At 39.9% G+C, this 23,039-nt stretch overlaps 1 protein-coding gene across 1 annotated transcript; it reads right to left on the reverse strand.

The window, feature by feature from the left end:
- Positions 1–1,845: 1,845 nt before the first annotated feature.
- On the reverse strand, positions 1,846–21,760 carry Prdx4 (peroxiredoxin 4). The gene is made up of 7 exons (XM_004670000.2): positions 21,418–21,760; positions 16,107–16,224; positions 12,891–13,007; positions 10,534–10,656; positions 9,744–9,874; positions 7,128–7,162; positions 1,846–1,953 (listed from the first exon to the last, which is right to left on the reverse strand). Exons 1-7 carry the CDS (start codon positions 21,665–21,667, stop codon positions 1,903–1,905), a joined length of 825 nt encoding a protein of 274 aa, XP_004670057.1. The 5' UTR covers positions 21,668–21,760; the 3' UTR covers positions 1,846–1,902.
- Between the last annotated feature and the right edge of the window lie 1,279 nt (positions 21,761–23,039).

Here is a 23,039-nt window from a genome sequence, read left to right on the forward strand (position 1 = left end):
GTTGCTCTTTTTCACTATGCTCGCTGAGCTTTGGAGACTCTCAGGTCTCTTCCTCCCATCTCACCATTAGTGCTGGGATTATAGCATTTTCCACAGCTTTGGGGATGAAACTCAGGCTTGAGTGGTGAATATTCACTAAACCTTCTCCACATGATGGGGCCATCATTGGCTTTTTTGAGTAGATCTAAAAACCTTGTAAACCTACATAAAATGAACAAGAGGCTAACAAAACTTCAAATAAGCTATTAAAGACACAGGCTCAATCTTCCCAAGTATGGCTATGCACACCTGCACTTGGGACACCAAGGCAGGACTATCTGGAAGTCAAGGCTAGCCTGGGCTACATAGTGAGGCCCTTTCTAAAAAAAAAAAAGAAATAAAAGTCACAAGTTTTTCCCATGAATAAGAAACTTGTACTTTTCAGGCTGTAGAACAAATCTAAGAATTCCAATTGTAATAGGTATGTTGATAAGGTTATCATAAATCCATTCAACATTAACCTAGCAGTATTCAACTTTACTAATAGGTTGATTTCTAAAATTTTTACTATCAGCTAGCATTTAGAATATCATTTGATTTAGAGAAAGATTATGAATGACAGTTGGGTTTCCCATGTCTGTACTAATCACCTGCTACATGTAATAGAATTCAGCTTCACCAGGATGCCAGTGACACCCTTACCTCTAATGATGGTCTTTCCCAGAGAAAATGAGTATCTAAGGGGTTATCATGAAAGACAGCAAGAAAGAAATACTTTTGGATACTAGCTCCCTTACTACATGCTATGTTTATAGTATGACCATAAAGTGATTGTCATATGAGGTGGCTAATGGGGGTGATGAAGTAGCAATGGAGTTCTGCTTTGTTATGTTGCCATTTATTAAGCTATATATTCAACTTCTTTAATTTTTTTCCTATTTTTACTTATTTGAGGGGGGGGAGAGGGAATAAATGGGCACACCAGGGCCTCCAGCCACTGCAAATGAACTTAATACACATATACCACGTTGGGCAACTGGCATACAAGGGACTTGGGGAATTGAACCTGGGTCCTTCAGCTTTGCTGGCAAGCACCTTAACCACTAAGCAATCTCTCCAGTCCTTTTAAAAAAATATTTTGAGAGAGAAAGTCAGCAAGAAAGAGGCAGAGAGAGAGAGAGAATGGGCACCCCAGGGCCTCTAGCCACTGCAAAGCAATTCCAGATGCACATGCCTTCTTGTGCATCTGGCTTATGTGGGTACTGGGGAATTGAACTTGGGTGCTTAGGCTTCACAGGCAAATGCCTTAACCTTGACACCATCTCTCTAGACCAATTTTTACTTCTTCAACTAAATTATGTTTGTGTATGTAAAAGGTACTACTTATAATTTTAGTTTTACATTAAAACTGTGCATTCAGAGAAAAGAGGGAACCAGAGAGCTTTGGTATTAGAAAACAGTGAGCTATGGGGTCAACTATTTCTTTCAGATGCTTTATTCTTTAGTGGTTTCCTTAAAGGTTTGGAGAGGTGAGCCACAGCTCAAAAATTAGAATTAGCTTGTTTGCATTCATGATTCTGCCTCTGCTACCTAGCCATGTGACTTGGGGTTATTTACCGAAGTTCATTTCTTCATCTGTACAGTAAGTAACTCAAGGGTTGCCATGAGGCTCAAGTGATAGTGCCTTTAGTATGTGTGTAACAAGTCCTGCCACATAGTATGTTATTGTTGTTAAGAGTTTGGCTTAATCTGACATTGCTTAGTTTGAAAACAGACAATAACTGTTTGTCTTTTGTTTTCAGTAAACATCTTTGGACTGTGACATGGATTTTTATTTTCTACAAGGAATTATGACTGCGCAACATGTGGTCTTAAAACAGTGACCTTTATTGAGAAGGTCCAAACATCACAACTGAAGTATTCTCAGTTCAGTTTATCAAAATACTTCAGTTTTCCAGCTGGATCAGGGATTATCTGTTAAAATAAAACAAAAAGCAAATTATTAATCTTAAAAATCCAAGTACAATATTGACAGTTTGACATTTATTACCCATCTCTTAAACATTTTTGTATACCAAACTATAATATGTAGATATTTAGAAAAAGCTTGATTTGTCTTTCCTACTAATCTTAGCTATCCCCAAAGGCAAAGAGATCCTTTTTCAATAAATTAACATCTGCACTCAAGCAACTCAATATTTACTTACAGTTCTTCTCTTGGCCACCAGACTTTGAAGGTGTCTTCAAGTCTGCTCTAGTTAAATCAAGCACACTGAGCATGGCTGCAGATGCTAATGCATTTTGAAAATTATCTGCTGGCTCAATGGTAATATACCACAATAACCCTAATAGGGGGCAGTGAGCTCATGAAAGGTTTATCAAATGAGTTTTGGTTTAGGTTTTGAACCTAGGGCTTTGCAAATGCTGTACAAGAGATCTACCATTGGATCTCCTCCAGCCTTTGCCCTTATTTCTACTTGTTTATTTTTGAGACAGAGTCCTGTTAAGTTTACTAGCCTGGTCTTGAAGTCACTCTAGCCCATGCAGGCTTTGAACGTGAGCTAGTCAACCAGTCTGACCAAAAAATGGTATGAGCTCCATATTCTGTGAGAAAACCCAAGCACATAAGGTAGAAGAGTAATAGCAGGAGGACATCTGACATCCTCTTCTGACCTCTGCATGTGGGTTCAGGTACACTCCACACAAAGTATTCTCTACAACAAATATAAATCAGAAGCTGCTCCCTTTAAAAGTAGCTTAAAATGCATTTCTACTTCAAGGTAGTGGGCACATTTGCCTGAAGATATATAGCAAAGCCAACATGACTAAAAAAGCAAAGCAAAACAAAACAAACAAAAAACCCAATAACATCATCACAGGCATGTGTTAAAGGTCTCTAGCTCTTGAAAGATCACTGAGAGCTTCTAAGAGTACAAAGTAACTATGAAAGGTGTTATAGAATGAGCATTTTAAATGTGAGAAAACAGGTTACTCATCTACTTTGAGGGCCATAAAACCCTTTTGAGGATTTGAGAAAAACTATTGATTTTCTTTCATGAAAAATGTACACATATTGGTGTACACTGTTTTATTTTTATTTATTTATTTTTCCTTTTGAGGCAAAGTTTCACTCTAGCTCAGGCTGACCTGCAATTCGCTACGTAGTCTCAGGGTGGTCTTGAACTCATCATGATCCTCTTAGCTCTGCTTCCAAGTGATGGAATTAAAAGTATGTGCCACCACACCCAGCTTATTTATTTATTTTGAGGTAGGGTTTCACTCAAGTCCAGGCTGACCTGGAACTCACAGGGATATTCCTGCCTCTGCCTCCTGGGGACTGGATTAAAGGTGTACGTCACCACATCCAGCCTGTTTTTATTTTTTATTTTATTATTTTTTGAGGTAGGGTCTTACTTTAGCCCAGACTGACCTAGAATTCACTATGTAGTCCCAGGCTGAGCCTCGAACTCATGATAGTCCTCCAACCTCTGCTTTCCCAGTGCTGGGATTAAAGGCGTGCACCACCATATCTGGACTGTTTAATTTTTATTTACTTATTGTTAAACAGAGAGAGATAGAAAGAAGAGAGACAGACAGAACGTGTGTGCCAGGGCCTCTAGCTGCTGCAAACAAATTCCATACACATGTGCCACTTTGTGCATCTGGCTTTACTGGAGCTTTGCAGGAAATTGTCTTATCCACTGGGCAATCTCTCCAACCCGTTTTATTTATTTTGGTTTTTCATTGTAAGGTATCGCTCTAGCCCAGCCTGACCTGGAATTCACTATGTAGTCTTAGGGTGGCCTTGGAGTCATGGAGATCCTCCTACCTCTGCCTCCCAAGTGCTGGGATTAAAGGTGTGTGCCACCATGCACAGCCTCCTATTTTATTTTGTAATTGACAAAAAATTATATATTTATGGGTTTGGTCATTCTTTCAAAACACATTTGCTGAATACATATGTAGCAGATTCCTCAGAATTGATGAGGCAAAGGAGGCTCTGGGGGTTCAAGAAGTCTGGGAGACCTGAAACTTAAAACGTTACATAACCTCCTCCCAAGGTTATGTTAGCTAGAAACTGAAACATCCCTTCCTGGGGGGTGGGAGGTTAGGAAAGAAGTTCCAGAGACTCAGGAAGTCAACAAGTCTGGAAAGGGTTGTAAGACCCTACTCCAAGGCTATATAAATGGTAAACAACTGTTTGGGGATGAGAGGCTCTCTGATGGAGCTGTCCTATTAAGTGTGCTAGAGTGACTCTCTGATGGAGCTCCCTCAGCATGCTCCAGACATGCAGCTTCTGTGAGTTGTCACCTAGGCTGAAGTGGGCTTTCTGGGGATACAGCTGCCTTTGAATTGAAGCAGCTATGGCAGGTTGTCATCCAAGATGGGATGTGGCTACATTTCTGTCATCTATTACTCCTGTAATTTACTCCTCACTCTACTCTGGAGGTTGGCTTGATATATCTCACTGGTTTTGGTGTAATCATCCTTTGGTCTGTCATCTGTGACATCTAGGGACAAGATGTGTGTTCATGTCACCCCAGGCAAAGGGGTTTTCCATGACAACCTGTTATGGAATAACTATTCAAGCTAATGTGATAGACAGTATGAATTAGTTAACAATAAAGCTAATATCCTTGCCTTCATTATTATATTCTAATCAGTTTTAGATTGTGTAAAATGTTTGTAAAAACTGGTTAATGTACTGGAGCTGAGGAGATTGCTCAGCATTTAAAAGTGCTTGCTTGAGGCTGGAGATGGCTTAATGGTTAAGCGCTTGCCTATGAAGCCTAAGGACCCCGGTTTGAGGCTTGATTCCCCATGACCCACATTAGCCAGATGCATAAGGGGGAACATGGGTCTGGAGTTTGTTTGCAATGGCTGGAGGCCCTGGCACGCCTATTCTCTCTCTCTCTCTGCCTCTTTCTCTCTCTGTCTGTCGCTCTCAAATAAATAAATAAATAAAGCAACAAAAAAAAATAACTAAAAGTGCTTGCTTGAAAGCCTGCTAGTCCAAGTTTGATTCTCCAGCACTCATGTAAAGCTGGAAACAAAGTGGTAGGGAATAGGAGGTGGAGCCAAGAGAGATTGACACACATGTGGAGGCACAACAACAGAGATGGTCTTGTAAAGAAGGAGGGGAACAGAGATATAGCTTAGTCGGTAGGGCACTTGCCTTCGAAGTCTAAGGACCCAAGTTGGACTCCCCAGTACACATGTAAGCCAGATGCACATGGTGGCACATGCATCTGGAGTTCGTTTGTAGTGGCTGGAGGCCCTGTACACCCCCAAAAATAGGTGGTGGAAGGAGAATGAACATCCTGAGGTTGTCCTTGACCTCCACATGTATGTTGTGGTGTATGTGCACTTACACGCATACCATATACACCTACACTAAATAATTTGTTATTTTTTTTTTTGAGGTAGGGTCTTACTGTGGTCCAGGCTGACTTGGAATTAACTATGTAGTCCCAGGGTAGCCTCGAACTCATGGTGATCCTTTTACTTCTGCCTCCCAGAGTGCTGGGATTAAAGGCATGAACCACCACGCTTGGCTTTCCTAAATAAAAATTTTAGGGCTGGAGAGATGGCTTAGTGGTTAAGCGCTTGCCTGTGAAGACTAAGGACCCCGGTTCGAGGCTCGGTTCCCCAGGTCCCACGTTAGCCAGATGCACAAGGGGGCGCACGTGTCTGGAGTTCGTTTGCAGAGGCTGGAAGCCCTGGCGTGCCCATTCTCTCTCTCTCCCTCTATCTGTCTTTCTCTCTGTGTCTGTCACTCTCAAATAAATAAATAAAAAATGAACAAAAAATATTTAAAAAAATTTAAAAAAAATTTTAAAACCTGGGCTGGCGAGATGGCTTAGTGGTTAAGTGCTTGCCTGTGAAGCCTAAGGACTCTTAGTTGGAGGCTTGATTCCCCAGGACCCATGTTAGCTAGATGCACAAGGGGGTGCACACATCTGGAGTTCGTTTGCAGTGGCTGGAGGTCATGGTGCACCCATTCTCTCTCTCTCTCTTGCCTCTTTCTCTGTCAATCTCAAATAAATAAAAATAAACAAAAAAATTAAAACAAAATTTAAACCTGTCTGAGATGAAATGTGAGTGAATTGAGAGAGCCAGCCACAAAGACAGAACTACAAACAAAGAGCCTGAGGCAGTGTTCCAATAACAGAAAGGAGAACACCTGAGGGGAGAGAGTAAATGACTACCTCTGCTTCTATCTGGAAAATGGTACTTTTTTAGATATTATCTTTAGAAAATGTTCAGGCCAGTTGCCAAATTGTATTCTGGCCAAAGATTACTTCAAGGATTAGTTATAAATTATATAGCACCCTCAAAAAAGATAATGGATATTTCATTTTTTTCTTTCTTCAAATGATAAGGAGAGAACCATTAGCTTCAGTGTTCATTAAACCTAGATTATCTTTTTTAATTTTACTTTTATTTATTTGGGAGAGAAGAGAGAGAACGAGCATGCCAGAGCCTCTAGCTGCTGCAAAGGAACTCTAGATGCATGTGCATATTTCTTACATGGGTTCTGGGGAATTGACCCTGGGTCCTTTGGCTTTGCAGGCAAGGGCCTTGACCATGAAGCCATGTCTCCAGCCCAAGACCTAGATTTTCTTAAAAGCTTTTCACTATTCATACAGAGGTTTTGCTTGGAACTGTTTTCTTGGCTCACAATGCAGGAAAAGATTCCATATATGAACTCTAAATTTATTTTGCCAAGTTTAGTCTGCCTTTTTATTTTTTTCCCAGGTAGGGCTTCTCTCTAGCCCAGGCTGACTTGGAACTTGCTCTGTAAGTCCCAGGTGGCGTTGAAGTCACAGTGATTCTTCTATCTCTGCTTGTCAAGTGCTAGGACTGAAGGCGTACACACCATGCCTGGCTTGGTTTTGTTTTTTGACTAGCATATTGCTCTGGACTCTTAGCTTAGCTTTAAAATTCACAGCATTAAAGCCATATATTCTGCTTTTCCAGCTTCAGCTACTCTTCCTATAGTCTAAGTATATCTATACTCTGACTAATGCTAGCAATACTTATTTCATCACACAAATCATGACAATTTGACTATAAGAAACAACTATCTTAAGATTAGTATGTATTTTCAATCTACCCATGCCTTTAGAAGAAAAATCGTGACTTACGGTTTCACTACCCGGTTTCCAGCCAGCAGGGCAGACTACAAAGAATGAAAATGAGAGAAAGTTTAGAACAACTTCTGGACTTGTTTTCATATGAAACTAAAATTAGAATATAATAATAATATTTACACCACCCCAATCACTTAATTTCCTGCTCATGAAACATTTTAATTGCTTATTTATTTGAGAGAGAGAGAGAATGGGCGTGCCAGGGCCTCCAGCCATTGCAAACGAACTCCAGATGCGTGTGCCCCCTTGTGCATCTGGCTAACGTGGATCCTGGGGAATCGAGCCTTGAACTGGGGTCCTTAGGCTTCACAGGCAAACATTTAACCGCTAAGCCGTCTTCCCAGCCTGGGTAGGTAGACTATTTTCATTTTAACCAATTATGTTTACTTGCCATTACAATATAAAAAAGGAAACTGAAATTCTCTAATGAAGTTGGAAGGCTTGGGAAAATGGTGGATTGAAAATTTTAGGCAAGACTAAAATTCCTCTGAATTTACATAAACTTTTAATAAGTTTATCTGTTTCACATTCTACAGTATTTTTTAATTTATTTTTTATATTTATTTATTTATTAAGAGGCAGGTAGACACACACACACACACACAGAATGGCATGCCAGAGCTGCTAGCCACTGCAATTGAACTCCAGACACCTGCACCACCTTGTGCATCTGGCTTATGTGGGTTCTGCAGAATCAAACCTGTGTCCTTAGGGTTCACAGGCAAGCGCCTTAACCACTCAGCCATCTCTCCAGCCCTCCTGCAGTATTCTGTACTACTGCCATGCTTTGTTGTTTGTCACCAGACTTAATAAGACTATGCTCAGCATATGGAACTGAGTTACAGTTTTGGGGATGAGAGGATTTCTTTAAAAAATATAATTTATTTATTTATTTTGACAGAGAGAAAGAGGTAGAGAGAGAGAGAGAATGGGTGCACCAGGGCCCCCAGCCACTGCAAACGAACTCCAGACATGTGCGCCCCCTTGTGCATCTGGCTAATGTGGGTCCTGGGGAATTGAACCTGGGTCCTTTGGCTTGGCAGGCAAATGCCTTAACCACTAAGTCATCTTCTCTAGCCCAGGAGAGGGGTTTTTGAGGTAGGATCTGACTGTAGCCCAGGCTGACCTGGAATTCACTGTGTAGTCTCAGGGTGGCCTCAAACTCATAGCAATCCCCCATTCCCTGCCTCCCAAGTGCTGGGATTAAAGGCATACACCAACCATGCCTGGCTCCTGAGTAACATTTAAAAAAAAGTTTATTTATTTATTTGACAGAGAAAGAAGGGGGGGAGAGAAAGAATGGGCATGCCAGGTGTGGTGGTTTGAATAGAATACATGGCCCCCAATATAGTCAGTTGTTTATTTGTTTGTAGTTTGCATCTGCTGGCTACCTGGTTGGAGGTGGATGTCACTGGGTGGCTCTTAAATTGTGGTGATGTGCTTCCAATTTCAATCTAAAGATATGCAAAGTGTGCCTAGCTGGAGTTCCTGAAGTGTGCTGTGGCTTTTGACCTTTAGGCTTGTGCTTCTCTCTGCCTGGGCCTGTGAAGGCAGGCCAGCTTCTTCTGGCATTATGGAACTTCCCCTGGGTCTGTAAGCTTCAATAAATCTCTTCCTCCATAACTGTGCCTGGTCTGAAAGTTCATCTCAGTGAACCTGAAGCTGTCTGCTACACCAGGGCATCCAGCCACTGCAAATGAATTCCAGATGCGTGTGCCCCCTTGTGCATCTGGCTAACGTGGGCCCTGGGGAATTGGGCCTGGGTCCTTTGGCTTTGCAGGCAAATGCCTTAGCCCCTGAGTTATATTTTTAAAGGAATTTATATGTTATATTTTGGCAAAATCTGATCTTTTCCATTTAGATTCTGATAAATCTTAGAGTGAAAGGATGAGTTGACATGTAATTAGTGTAATACTCAACAAGGCTAATTACTACATTAAAAAGTTAAATCTAGGGGCTAGGGAGATGGTTCAGAAGTTAGTTAAAAGCACTTGTTTGCAGGTCTGGTGGCCTGAGTTCAATTTTCCAGCACCCATGCAAAGAAGGGCATAAGTCTGTGATCCCAATGAGCTCATGAAGCCTGTAGGTAAGTTACAGTAGGGCATATGTAGTGGCAAAAACAACAATAAAAAGGGAGACTTCATCTGAGAAATAAGGTGTAAGGGGAGGACAAACACCTCAAGGTTGTTCTTTGACCTCCACGCACACCATGGTACATGCCCAAAATATTTCTACTGCACGCACACATGCATACATGTGTGCATGCACATGCATACACACAAATGTTAAAAGAGCTAAATGATGCAAATAAAACATATAGTACTAAGTATTTCCATATTAGTATATTTTAAGCTTATACAAACATAATTTGAAAAATTATAGGAAAAACTTTTCTCTTTGAGTTAATCCAAAAGGGCTATGCAAATAATGAACATTTTCCATCTTAGAGAATGCACTAGTGATATTTTGTTAAAAGTATATTAAATGATAATTTGGCCTCCTAAAAGGATGTACTAAGGTTGCAAATAAATAATCAGAAACCTTAGGATAAGAAACCAAACTCACTATCTCTCACACTGAAAAACCAAAGGTTTTAGAAGGGAAAGGTACCTTCTCCATGTTTGTCAGTGTATTGGAATGCTTGAACCAAACGTAGTGTCTCATCCACTGATCTGCCCACAGGAAGGTCATTCAGAGTAATCTGCCTTAAGATTCCTTTGTCATCAATAATAAAGAGGCCCCTGTGAAGCACAAGGAATGGTAGAGGTAAGGCCATTTCTTCTCAGTCAAGACAAGTATTAATGAATGTGAATCAGTGATCACCCATATAGAACCAATAGTATACCTTTGTATCTAGTGTACTGAACTGACACTGGCCAGCGACACACACACCTCTACCCCCTATCTACTGTGTAATTTAGGATTGTCACTGTCACATGGCAACTTTAAAAATTTGTTTCTGGTTACAAAATGTACTTTAGTATTTGTAGCTGCTTAAGATAATCCGATTAATACTATGTCCCTATATGGCTTTGGGAATTAAAAAAAGAGCCATTGATCAAGATTAAAGAAAATAGCCAATATTAGGTAATATTATTTTACCAATGTCCCACAACTCTTTTTGGCTAAGATTTCCCCTTTATTAAAGAATTCTATTTAATAGCTCAGGTAATCCAGTGAAAGCTACTGGGTAGGATATTGTCTTAGTTTTTTCAAAGACACAGGCTTGTTGAACACTATGTTTGCATTAGAAAAATATTACTGTAGTTTAGATAAGAGAAACAGCTAAGGAGTTGAGAGACTCCAATGCAAACCTTGTCTCTGCTATTATTTTTTAATTCACAAAAATCCGATTATAATTGTGCTTCGATTTTTCAAAATGTAAATCACCAAAAGGTACCTAAGAGTGTGACCTGCGTCCTCGAGGTATACACCATAGTCCTTTGAGATCTGATGGTTTAGATCTGAAAGAAGTGGAATCTTTATTGGTCCAAGCCCTCCTTGTCTTCGAGGGGTATTAATCCTGTAACAAAAAGAACATTTTCTCTCTTACCTAAATAAATGGCATATATTTCTGGTCTGGATGTCTCCAGCCCTAGTCACACTATCTAAATAGAAAACTTTGGTTGGTATGAAACCCATCCAGCTGAAAACATATACCTGGAAAAGCAACCCCAAATTATTTGAGATAGTGTTAATTCCTTAGTTGACATGCATTTTAATCCTAGAACATTTATAATCACTTTAAAAGTGACAAAGCAAAGAAAGTCTATAGTAATCAGGATACATTTGCATGTTACTTATATTTAAGAGAATATGACACATTGGAACTATATAAGTATCTGAGGAAATTTATATGAAAATTAGGATACTTAAGGGAAAAAATGTTCAATGTACAATTACATTTTAAGATAACTTAAGGGAATTATTATGTTTCTACTTTGTTGATATTTCCACACATATACTGGTTATATTTTGATCATATTACCCTCCTGTCTCCTCCCTCCTCATTCTTACTGTGTCCCTTCTTCTCATCACTGAGTGATGGCTATGCCTGGGAAGACAATGGCTCATGATTTCCAGCAGCCTTTAATTGTCATTATTCATTAGGAAGGAGTGCCCCCCCAAGCCCCTCCCCTATCTATAACAGAGTAGTGATTGGCCCCATCATGTACAGGTCTTGTGCAGGTAATGACAGTTGGTGGGCATTCAGAGAATTAATTTCTTCAGGGATTGTAATTAATCGCAGCTTCCCAATTTACTAGAATATTATATATATTTAAACATTTTAGGTGTGTCTAATAAAAATTGCAAGGGGAGAAAAATGTGTTTTGAATTTGTAACAAATGATCTGAACATTAAGTTTTAAAAGAAAAACAATTTTTTAATTGACAACTTCCATAATTATAGATAATAACTCATGGTAATTCCCTCCCTTCCCCCATAAAAGAATTTAATGACCTTAATTATGCACAAAATTTAAAGCACAAAGTTATGAACATCCACATCCATATGCATGTTTCAGCTTTTGAGATGTTGCCTGAACTGCTCTCCAATGCAATGCTGAACCAATGTATGTGTGAATGACATTTCTTAACACTTCTATCCACACTGATACATTTTTTAAATCTTGTACAACCAGACAAGGAGAAATAGCATGTCTCAATATTTTAATTCTTTGCAACTAATTAGGTGGAACACCTGTTTTTCAAGAATAATGAATTATTTTAGATTTTTTTTCAAGGTAGGGGCTCACTCTAGCTCAGGCTGACCTGGAAGTCAATCTCTGCAGAACTAGCTGGCCTTGAACTTACAGCGATCCTCCTACCTCTGTCTTCCAAGTACTGGAATCAAAGGCATGTGCCACCATGCCTGGCCCATGATCAGTTAATTTTTAAATTCACTTTTTAAAAAAATACTTTTTTTACTTATTTGAGAAAGGAAAAGAGAGGCAGGGAGAACATATGGGTCCATCAGGGCCTACTACCACTGCAAAAGAAACTACAGATACATGTGCTACTATGTTATATGTGGGTACTGGGAACTGAACTGGGTTGGCAGGCTTTGCAAGCAAGCGCCTTTATCCACGGAGCCATCTCCCCAGCCCCTAATTTAGTTTTAAAATTAAAACTTTCTTTTTCAATTTTGTGGTGTGTGTGACGTGTATGCATGTTCATGTGTATGAGTGTGGGTACATGCACACACACACACACTCTGGGTATTGGTTCTCACCTTCCACCTTGTTTGAGGCAGGGTATATCTCATTAGCCTACAGGCTTCTAAGAGATTCTTCTATTGTCTCTATCTTCTTAGGAATGCTGGGCTTACAGATCTGGCTCTTATGTTGGTTCTGGGGGTCCAAACTCAGACACTCACACTTATATGACAGGCACTTTATCCACTGAGCCATCCTTTTTGTTTGTTTTGGGGACATTCTTATTCAGTAGCCTAGGCTGGCCTCGAACTTTAGAGATCTTGCCTCAGCCTGACTGCTGGGTTTAGAAATGAGGCATCACATCTGCATACAGTTAATTTTTATAAATCATAGACTTCTGAAAGCTAAAAAAATCTACTGAGTTTGAATTGCCAGACCAGAGACTGCGTAACAGACAGAACATGGTATTTATCTTAAAGATTTTTTTTTTCTAGATTAAGGTTAGTAAGATGATCATAATAGTAATGATATTAAGAGCAATTTGCCCATGATGTTAGAGCAAATCTATTCATTTCCCCACAAATTTGAGGTAAAATACTGACCAGGCCAGATGGGTAAACTGTGAATCAACAGAGCATGCTACTACTTCAGTATTGATAGATCTGAATTCTTCAATTCTGTCACCAAAAGCGATAATTTCAGTTGGACATACAAATGTGCTGAAAGTTAAAAAGAAAAAGTCAGTATTCTCACAATAAGCATATACCTGAACTTTCAAAAGAGACTTTTTAAAAAGGTTTTATTTATATTTATTTATTTATTTGAGAGAGATACAGAAAAAGGTAGATAGAGAGAATGGGCATGCAAATGACCTCCAGATGCATGCACCATCTTGTGCATCTGACTTATGTGGGCACTGGGGAATCAAACCTGGGTCCTTTGGCTTCGCAGTCAAGTGTCTTAACTGCTAAGCCAACTCTCCAGTTCTCAAATGAGGTTTTATAGACACCTTCACTATATAAAAGTACACCTTAAAAATAATTTGATAGATGAATCTTTTCAATGAAATTCCAAGGTTGTCATTTGATCTAATTAAAAAAATAGTTTCCAACTGCATTTCAATAAACTTTCTCCTTGTTATTCAATGGGTCAATGGCAAATGGCCCCTTCTTCTTGATGGCCACCCACAATTCATTAGCTTTTACTTAATACCTTATATACTTTATAGGTTTCCAGGGATCTAAGCAAAATTTATATCACTCTGTTTTTTTTTGTTTTTGTTTTTTGGTTTTTCAAGGTAGGGTCTCACTCTAGTTCAGGCTCTCCTGGAATTCACTACGTAGTCTCAGGGTGGCCTCGAACTCACGGTGATCCTCCTACCTCTGCCTCCCAAGTGCTGGGATTAAAGGCATATGCCACCATGCCCAGCTTCCACTCTGCTATTTTTTAATATTCCAATTCTAATCCTATTAGCAAGACACATCTACCTGTATTTTAGAGATGAGACGATGTTTTCTAGCCCCACCCCCTGCTTCTACCTTATATGCCAGGCCTGTTCAGCAAGGGATTTTAATACCTTAATATCCTCAAAAGGGCATGTTGAGAGAACATTACCTCAGGAAATGTTTTTCAAATCATGGTAGAGACCAATTTTTCAAAATGTCTATTTATTTGCAAGCAGAGAGTCAGAGACACAGAGAAAGAATAAATATAGGTGCACTAGGACCTCTAGCCACTGTGAATGAACTCCAGTCATATGCACCCCTTTTGTGCATCTGGGTTTATATGGGTACTGGGAAATCAAACCCAGGTCATTAGGTTTTACAGGCAAGCATCTTAACCACTGAGCAATCTTTCCAGTCCGAGACCAGTATTATTAAAAAGTAAAATATAACAGAAAATGAGACTACATCATACCATGAAGACAGTTTATCAAATATACATGCATATATAAATATATATTTATACATATGTATTTAATATATATGTATAAATATGCTTAATATATATATTTATACATATATAAATATGTGTGTGTGTGTGTGTCAGTGTTTAGCAGTGACACTCAAAATATTTTAACAACCTTTACTTGAAGATGGGTTTAGCTCTACAGTTGTCTTCTGAAAGGTACTTGGGATGGTCAAACTGGGGAGAAGGTTGGCAATGTGTGGCTTTTAACAACTTGGTATGGAAGTTTTTCTGTATTTTAATGTCAAACATGGTTTTGCTAGTGCACATCTACTGAATTAACTTTCAGTATGTTTATTCAGTGGCAACAAAATAGTTACTTCCAGGCCAGGCATGGTGGTGCATACCTTTAATCCCAGCACTCAGGAGGCAGAGGTAGGAGAATCGACATGCATTTGAGGCCATCCTAAGACTACATAATGAATTCCAGGTTAGCCTCACCTAGAATGAGACTGAGACCCTACCTCGGGGGAGGAGGGGAGGGAAAGCTACTTACTACTGTGATTGATGGCCAAAAAGTTTGAAAAAAAAATCATAGACAGTGGACATATTCCTACTAGAGCCTAATACCAGACTTCAAGCACAGCACTGCCATGGACAAGCAACTGTTCTAACCTAGGATTATATCACTATAAATCTGGGGTAAAATGGCCAGCTTCTGCCTTCCTTCCTTTTTTTTATTTTTATTTGAGAATGACAGAGAGAGAGAGGGAGAGACACAGATAGAGAGAGAATGGGCGCGCCAGGGCTTCCAGCCACTGCAAACGAACTCCAGAAGTGTGCACCCTCTTGTGCATCTGGCAAACGTGGGACCTGGGGAACCAAGCCTCAAACCGGGGTCCTTAGGCTTCACAGGCAAGCGCTTAACCACTAAGCCATCTCTCCAGCCCTGCCTTCCTTTCTATTATCCAGAGAAATGATATCCAGCAGTACATTTATCCAAATTGTTAGTGAAGATAGACAAAATTCTCATGTAAGACTAAAAAGGTTATATGATTTTTCACCTTGCCCAGGCTGACCTGGAACTTACTCTGTAGCCCACGGCTGACCTCAAACTCAGGGATCCTACTACCTCACTCTCCCAAGTACTGGGATTAAAAACCATGCATCAAAACACTTGGCTTCAAAAGGCCTATTTTTTAAATCAAAATTTCTACTTTTGATACCTGTTAGAAATTATTCTTTTTATGTAGTGGAGCCAGAGTATAAACTGATAATAATGTGCTTTGGTGTGAATGTTCAAATTTTTTATGAGTATGCTCTCTACATGGCTTAGTACAAGGGTTGGCAAACTTCATTCTACAGGCCAAATCCAGCCCCATTTTGGCAAAATTACAGTGCAACAAAGCAACAATAATGCATTCATGTTTTGTCCAATACCTGCATGCAGTGGTAAAGATGGACATCTATACAGCTATAACAAGATAATTTACTATTTGGTTCTTTATAGAATATGTTTGTCAATACCTGGTCTACAAACAATCTACAGAATGAATTGAATTTTTGCCTTCATAGTTTTAGATTAGTACTAAATGCAGCAGGTATAGTGGCAAAGATTAAGGGATCTTGCATTAACTGACTTAAGTGTTGTCAGTCCACTTGTTAATAGCTTAAGGAATATACTATAGATTTCTCTATTCCATTATAACACTATTATGTACATATAAGTAGAAAGAACTAATGTCAATGGTTTGTGACTCAAATGCTATATTTTTCAATAAATTCTTTATCTCAGTTTGCCTTTTTAAGAACTAGCAGTTGAATAAATAATTTGTAACTATTTGATGTTCTTGAAAGATGAATGATAAAGACTTGACATTTTACTAGTGGCTATTGTATGTATTACTTACAAATCGAGTGGGTAAAAGAAAAACACGAGGTATTTCCCACGATAATCAGTCAGTTTGAGCTCTTTAAATTCTCCATTTATCACAGCTGTTCCTTCCCAATAAGGCGCTGGCTTGGAAACTAAGAAAGAAAAGGACATACTGTTCTGTAATGCTGAGAAAGTTGGTGGAATGGCCGAAGAACTAAAGTCACTAAAAATTAGAGCTTCTAAACCTTTGAGCTTTGTTGGCAGTCTGGTGATGACTTCTTAGAACTTAGAACAATAACTTGTTATTGTTACTAATTACATAAAATTCACAGAATTACAAAGGAAACCAATTATCTTGAAATGCAACTATTAAAATATTTTAAAGGTTGGTCAAACAGTAAGACATGTACACTTTTAACTTTTTTTAATTTATTTGAGAGATAGACAGCTAGTGAGAGAAAGAGGCAGGTACAAAGAATAGGCACGCCAAGTCCTCTAGCCACTGCAAATGAACTCCAATCGCAAGGCCACCTTGTGCATCTGGCTTACATGAGTACTGGAGAATCAAACCTGGGTCCTTGGGCTTCGCAGGCAAATGTCTTAACTGCTAAGCCATCTCTCCAGCCCCTTATACTCCTTTGAAGATTCTCACTCTAGCCCAGACTGGCCATGAACTCATGGCCTACTTCTTCTAAATCCTGGCTGGGATTATAGGTGTGAGCCATCACATCTGCTTACACATGCTCTTCTATTAACATGTTCAAGCTGCATGATCTGACAGTAATCTTATAATTCCCTAAGGTAACAATGGAAAGAAAATGAAACAATAAGATAATAATGAGTGCAATGTTTCAGGACACATGAAATAGCTGGGATTCTATGGACAATAGGTACAAGCAAGTACTTCTAGAACTAGTGTGATTTATTGCTAAATGTCATTATTAGGAGATGATGGCAAACTTCAGTTGGCAGTCAGTGAAAATATTTTTTTGAGGTAGGGTTTCACTCTAGCCTAGGCTGACCTGGAATTTACTATATAGTCTCAGGGTGGCCTGGAACTCACAGCAATCCTCCTACCTCTGTCTCCAGAGTGCTGGGATTAAAGGCATGCACTACCACACCTGTCTATTTTTGCTTTTTATATAAATTTCCAGCAATCATTATAATTTTATCAACATACAAAAATTATATAAGATACTGGGAAAACTTTTTCAATCCATACTCATCTCTGCACTAAACCCTACTGGATTTTTACTATAGCTCCTTAAACTTCCTGCATTTCAGTTAGACTCTTCTCTAATGGCAACCTTCAATATGTATTTAGAGGGCTTTGAAAAAACAGGACCCCTCCCTGCAACAGGTTTCAAATGACCTGATGGAAACTGAATAGTTAGTGCTGCTGTCTTGTAAAGGTATACTGTAACTCTAGCTAGCATCCTTTGGTAATAATGCCCCTTCATACTATTGACACTTTTAGACAACTTATACTTTCAGAACCATTACATATATTGAGGTCAATACTTGCTCCAAGTTTCACTAAGGTTACTATAAAATAAATCTTATGCTTTTGTTTGCAGCCAGCACTTATAGTCACTCTGCTGAGAGACAAAGTGAAGATGAATTTCTCTGTGAAGTTAATATACAACATGGGACTGCTTACCTTGAGCCAGAAGTCTACCTCATATAAATATTCCTGATCTGATTAGGAGAAAAATCCAGGAGGGAAAATTAGAAGTGTACGGAGCTTTTTTCTCTCTCCCTCTTTCTATGTATCATTACCTAAAGTGTTTAAGTGACAGGATATAATAATTGCAATGGCCTTTACAATGACACTCCTTAAAGACTTTAGCATATGTGGGATGGCACATCTGTAACTATGTTAGGAAAATAAATTTTATTCTAAGAATTGATTTTGGAAACGTTGGTTTTCAATTCAAGAATTACAGTTACTTTACTAAGATCTGTAAGTAGAATTCCCAAAGCAGCCTCTTACATCTATTAAAAACAAAACTGTCCCAAATACAAATTATATAATTAAAGTAAGGATTCTGGTAAATACAGTAGTGAGTAGTATCCCCTTTCTCTATAACTCCTTTTTTAAAAATTTTTAAAATTTATTTATTTGAGAGCGACAGACACAGAGAGAAAGACAGATAGAGGGAGAGAGAGAGAATGGGCGCGCCAGGGCTTCCAGCCTCTGCAAACGAACTCCAGACGCGTGCGCCCCCTTGTGCATCTGGCTAACGTGGGACCTGGGAAACCGAGCCTCAAACCGGGGTCCTTAGGCTTCACAGGCAAGCACTTAACCGCTAAGCCATCTCTCCAACCCTTTAACTCCTTTTTAACTTTACTGTTAACATCTTGATGTTTTCCTTTTTTAAAATTACACAAATTTGGGGCTGGAAAGATGGCTTAGCAGTTAAGGTACATGCCTGCGAAACTTAAGGACCCAGGTTCAATTCTCCAGGTCCCATGTAAGCCAGATGCACATGGTGGCACATGCACCTGGAATTCATTTGCAGTAGCTGGAGGCCCTGGAGTGCCCATTCTCTCTCTTTCCCTGTCTCTAATAAATAAATTGAAACAAAATCTTTTTTAAAAAAATACATAAATTTGGATAATTTCTTTTTTCTCCTCCTTCCTTAAAATAGTAAATTATGTTTTTCATGTTACTAAAATGATGTGAAAACATGACCTGAATGGTTCCATAATAGCTCATTTTATGAATCAGGTTTGAAAAGAATTGCTAGTTAAAGGGAATACTATTATTACCACTAATTTTCCTTTTTTATTTCTGAATGCAGCTTTGAGGAGGCTTTATTTCAAACAAGAAGTATATATAATGTCAGTGATCACTGAACTAGTACGTTTCAAAATATTTTTCTAGGTGAGTGAAACCAATGGAACTTAGAAATACTGTGATTTTAAACAGGCAAAACTAGCTTCCTAAAAACCATCCAAAGGGGAATTGGGTAGATGGCTCATTGGTTAAAGCTGCATACCTGCAAAGGCTGATGAACTGAGTTCGATTCCCAAGTACCCACATAAAGCCAGATGCACAAAGAGGTGCAGGTGCAAGTATCTGGAGTTCATTTGCAGTAGCAGAAGGACCTGGTGCACCCAAACTCACTCTGCTTCTTTTAATCTTTAAATTTTTAAAAATTTAAATATTTTATTTTTTATTTATATGAGAGAAAAGGAGGCAGAGAGAGAAGGCGGGTGGGGGAGAGAATGGGTGCACATCAGGGCTTCCAGCCACTGCAAACAAACTTCAGATGCATTCACCACCTTGTGCATATGGCTTACATGGGTACTGGGGAATCGAACCTGGATCCTTAAGCTTTGCAGGTAAGTGCCTTAACCACTAAGCAATCTCTCCAGCCCTCTTAAAAAAAAAAAAAAAACCCAACTTGGGCTGGAGAGATGGCTTAGCGGTGAAGCGCTTGCCTGTGAAGCCTAAGAACCCGGGTTCGAGGCTCAGTTCCCCAGGACCCATGTTAGCCAGATGAACAAGGGGGCGCACACATCTGGAGTTTGTTTGCAGTGGCTGGAAGCCCTGGCGTGCCCATTCTCTCTGTCTACCTGCGTCTTTCTCTCTCTGTCCCTCTCAACTAAATAAATAAAAATGAACAAAATTAAAAAAAAAACTTTTGTTTTCAATCTTTATTTGAGACAGAAAGAGAGAAAGGGGGGGAGGGAGGCTGGGTATGGCAGGGCCTTCAGCTGCTGTAAACCAATTTCAGATACATGCACTATCTTGTGCATCTGGCTTATGTGGGTCCTGGGGAATTGAAACTGGGTCCTTTGGCTTTGCAGGCAAGCACCTTAAGCACTAAGCCATCTCTCCAGCCCTTCTTTCTCTCTTTTAATCTTTTTCTTTTTTTTTGAGGGAGGGTCTTGCTCTAGCCCAGGCTGACCTGGAATTCACTATGTAATGTAAGGCTGGCCTCAAACTCACAGCAACCCAGCTACCTCTGTCTCCCAAGTGCTGGTATTAAAGGTGTGCATCACTATGTCTGGTCTTTCTTTCTCTTAAATAAATAAGTAATAAATAATATATAAGTATTAAAAAAAAAACAAATGTAGTAAGCTTTTTGTCTGAAAGACCTACAAAATGTTTAGAAAGGAGTCATAACAATTTTTCTCATCATCATTCCCATGCTGTCCTAGTTCTAACATCACATTTATCTCTGCAGGATCATAACTGTGAAGCAGCCAAGTGTGGTGTGGCACATCTGTAATCCCAATACTCTGGAGGAGGCTGAGGCAGGAGCACCACAGGTTCAAAGCCAATCTGCTAAATTTGGCTAGATCTCATGCCATGAAAACAAGCAAAAAATGTGAAGCATTCTCTTTTTTCCCACTGAATACTGGATGGAGCATGCTTCAGCAGCCACCAAAGTCAAGTGCACATAATTAAATAATGTTAAACAATCCGTAGGAAAAGCAGTTTACTGAAAAGCAAGTAAGAGATAGTCTTTATCTGTGTATTCACTGGTCACTTCTGGCTACTCCTAATATCCAGATGCAGCTGGCCAAAGCTCTCTTTTCTCAGCTTTTCCCTTTTTATCTACTTAGTCTGACGTGTCTTTTCCGAGTGGCCAGTAGCTTTGTACATTAAACAGGAGGGCAAATAATCACAAGCCAAATTGGCAGTACACAAGTTTGCTATGAGATTTATCATCAACCCAACTGTGTTACTTCCAACTCGCCTTCCCCGCCTCCAACTCGCACCAGCTTTTCCCCAAACCCTGCAAGAGATTTGTAACTTCTGTAAAGAAAAACAATAAACAATTCCTTAACTCTACAATATTTGGAGAAGATGGTGCTTAGTAATCCTTGTAAGCTGTAACCATTTTTTTTTTTTAAAGGAGGCGAAACCTTTGACCTCCTGCACATTTTGTTTAAGGCACCTTTCCACCTAACCAAACTTTCTGTGGCTCATTATTCAACCATCAGTGTATCTTCTTCCCTGAGACAGTATTTGAAAGGAGACAGGACTGCTGCCTGCACTTTACGATGTTTAAGGAAGTCTTAGTTTGCACAACATCCTCAATACTCGCAAGCCCGGGGGCAAGGACACCCTCTTTACCGCTGAGGCTTTTTGGTGGGTAACCACTACCTTCTCCAAAATCTGATCAGTGGAAAGCATCTTTCTTCACAACCCAAACCGCCCCTCCATCCTCACGTCCCCAGGGGAGAGGTTTGGGTGTACCCAGAACCCGGGGCGCGGGGAGTCCGCGAGGACCCGCCCAACTCTCAGCATCAGGGAGCATCCATAAGCAGGGTACACGCGTCTTCAGGTTCTCCCCCCACTCATCCGCCCTCGGCAGGGTAGCACCTACTCTTAGCTTTGCTTAGGTGCAGGGAGTGGTCCGAGACTGAAAGCCGGGACACCTCTCCAGGGTACACTTGTCCGCCAGCGTAGAAGTGGCACTCGCCCGCGCGGGTCCTTAGCCGCTCGTCTGCCTCCAAGCCCTGCTGAGCCCTGGACGGCAGGAGGAAGAGCTGCGGTAGCAGCAGCAGCACCAACAGCTTTCGGATCCAACGAGTGGCTGGAGTAGTCGCGTCTAGCAGCCTCGACACAGCCTCCATGTCCGCAAGACAGCGGATCCACGTTCCCTCAGAAGCAGAACCACTTCTCCCGCCGCCAGGGAGCAAGAACCTCGTGCCCGACAACGCGCGAACTAGGGCGCGGCCTCGCGAGACTTGCTCCGCCCCACTCCACCCCACCCGCCACGTGGGCGCCGGCCCCACCTTCTCTCGGGCTGCGGGCTTTTGCGCCTGCGCCTTAGGGTGGGAGGCGCAGTTCCCAACTTTGCGAAAGTCACTTCCTGGAGCGGCTAGTTCCCCGCCTCCCGTTTTCCGCATTGTTTCTAGAACTTCTTGGCATTCTCAGAAGTCGGAAGTAATCTATATGCCTGGGAGCGGCTTGTATTTTATGCTTCACCTTTATTTTATTTTTTTTTTTGCACTTTAAAATAACAAATCATCAATGATTGTAATGGGGAGGTAATATGATGGAGAATGGAATTTCAAATGGGAAAGTGTGGGGGTGGGGAGGGAGGGAATTACCATGGGATATATTTTATAATCATGGAAAATGTTAATAAAAATTAAAAAAAAAGAAAAAAAAAGCATGTGCCACTATGCCTGGCACTATTTAGTTTTCAAATATAAAACTAAGTCACATTTTCAGTTATGAGACAAAAATGGCACATGAGGATTTCTTTTCCAATCCCTGCTCTGCAAATATAGCTAAATATTCTAAAAATAATTCAGCCATCATGGAAAGTAGAAAGAGGAAATAATCTGAAAAGCAGAAAGAAGACAGTGAGCAGGCTAGGAATGGTATTTAAGGAAAAGCTCTATGGTTTCTTCCTTGTCTCATGTGAGTATCAGAAACATCTGTGACATTGAAATGAATACACACCATTCACATGCCATCCCCTCTCTCAATCGTCAAATGTTGTGGCTAAAGTAAGTAAAACAATAAAAATGAAAGGAAAAATAAATAAATAAATAAATAAAATAAAATAAAATAACAAATCATATTTGTGTGCATTTATGGGATATAATATGCTTGGGCATATGCATATAATATCGAATGGTTCAGTCAAACGAATGAACATATCTGTTAACTCATTTACCTTTTTTATGGTGAGACATTTGAAATGTTTTCTTATTTTGAAATATTACTCTCGCCTATTTACCTGACTGGTTATCAGAAGCTGAGGGGGTTGAGAAATTTGTGGGCATGAAAAGTTGTTGGGTAAAGAGCACAGTTTCACATAAAAGAGCAAGTCCTGAATTAGACATTTATTCCCCCCAACCTTTGAAATGATTTCTGTCTACAGTGCCATGACTCCCCTGTTCTTAAAGTCCTCTAGTTCCTGAAAAAAAACTTTCGGAAGATAGTTCCAGCCATTTACTTTTCTCTAGCAGGCAAGGCTGTTTGGTTGATTTC

Source organism: Jaculus jaculus, chromosome X, assembly GCF_020740685.1.
Source record: "Jaculus jaculus isolate mJacJac1 chromosome X, mJacJac1.mat.Y.cur, whole genome shotgun sequence".
In the NCBI taxonomy this organism is placed as follows: Eukaryota; Metazoa; Chordata; class Mammalia; order Rodentia; family Dipodidae; genus Jaculus; species Jaculus jaculus.

Coding starts and splice junctions, on each gene's coding strand:
- Prdx4 (XM_004670000.2), bottom strand. CDS start 21,667: ATGGAGGCTGTGTCGAGGCTGCTAGACGCGACTACTCCAGCCACTCGT. Junction 9,875..10,533: donor GACGCAGGTCACACTCTTAG/GTACCTTTTGGT, acceptor TGTGCTTCACAG/GGGCCTCTTTATTATTGATG. Junction 1,954..7,127: donor GGAAACCGGGTAGTGAAACC/GTAAGTCACGAT, acceptor TTATTTTAACAG/ATAATCCCTGATCCAGCTGG.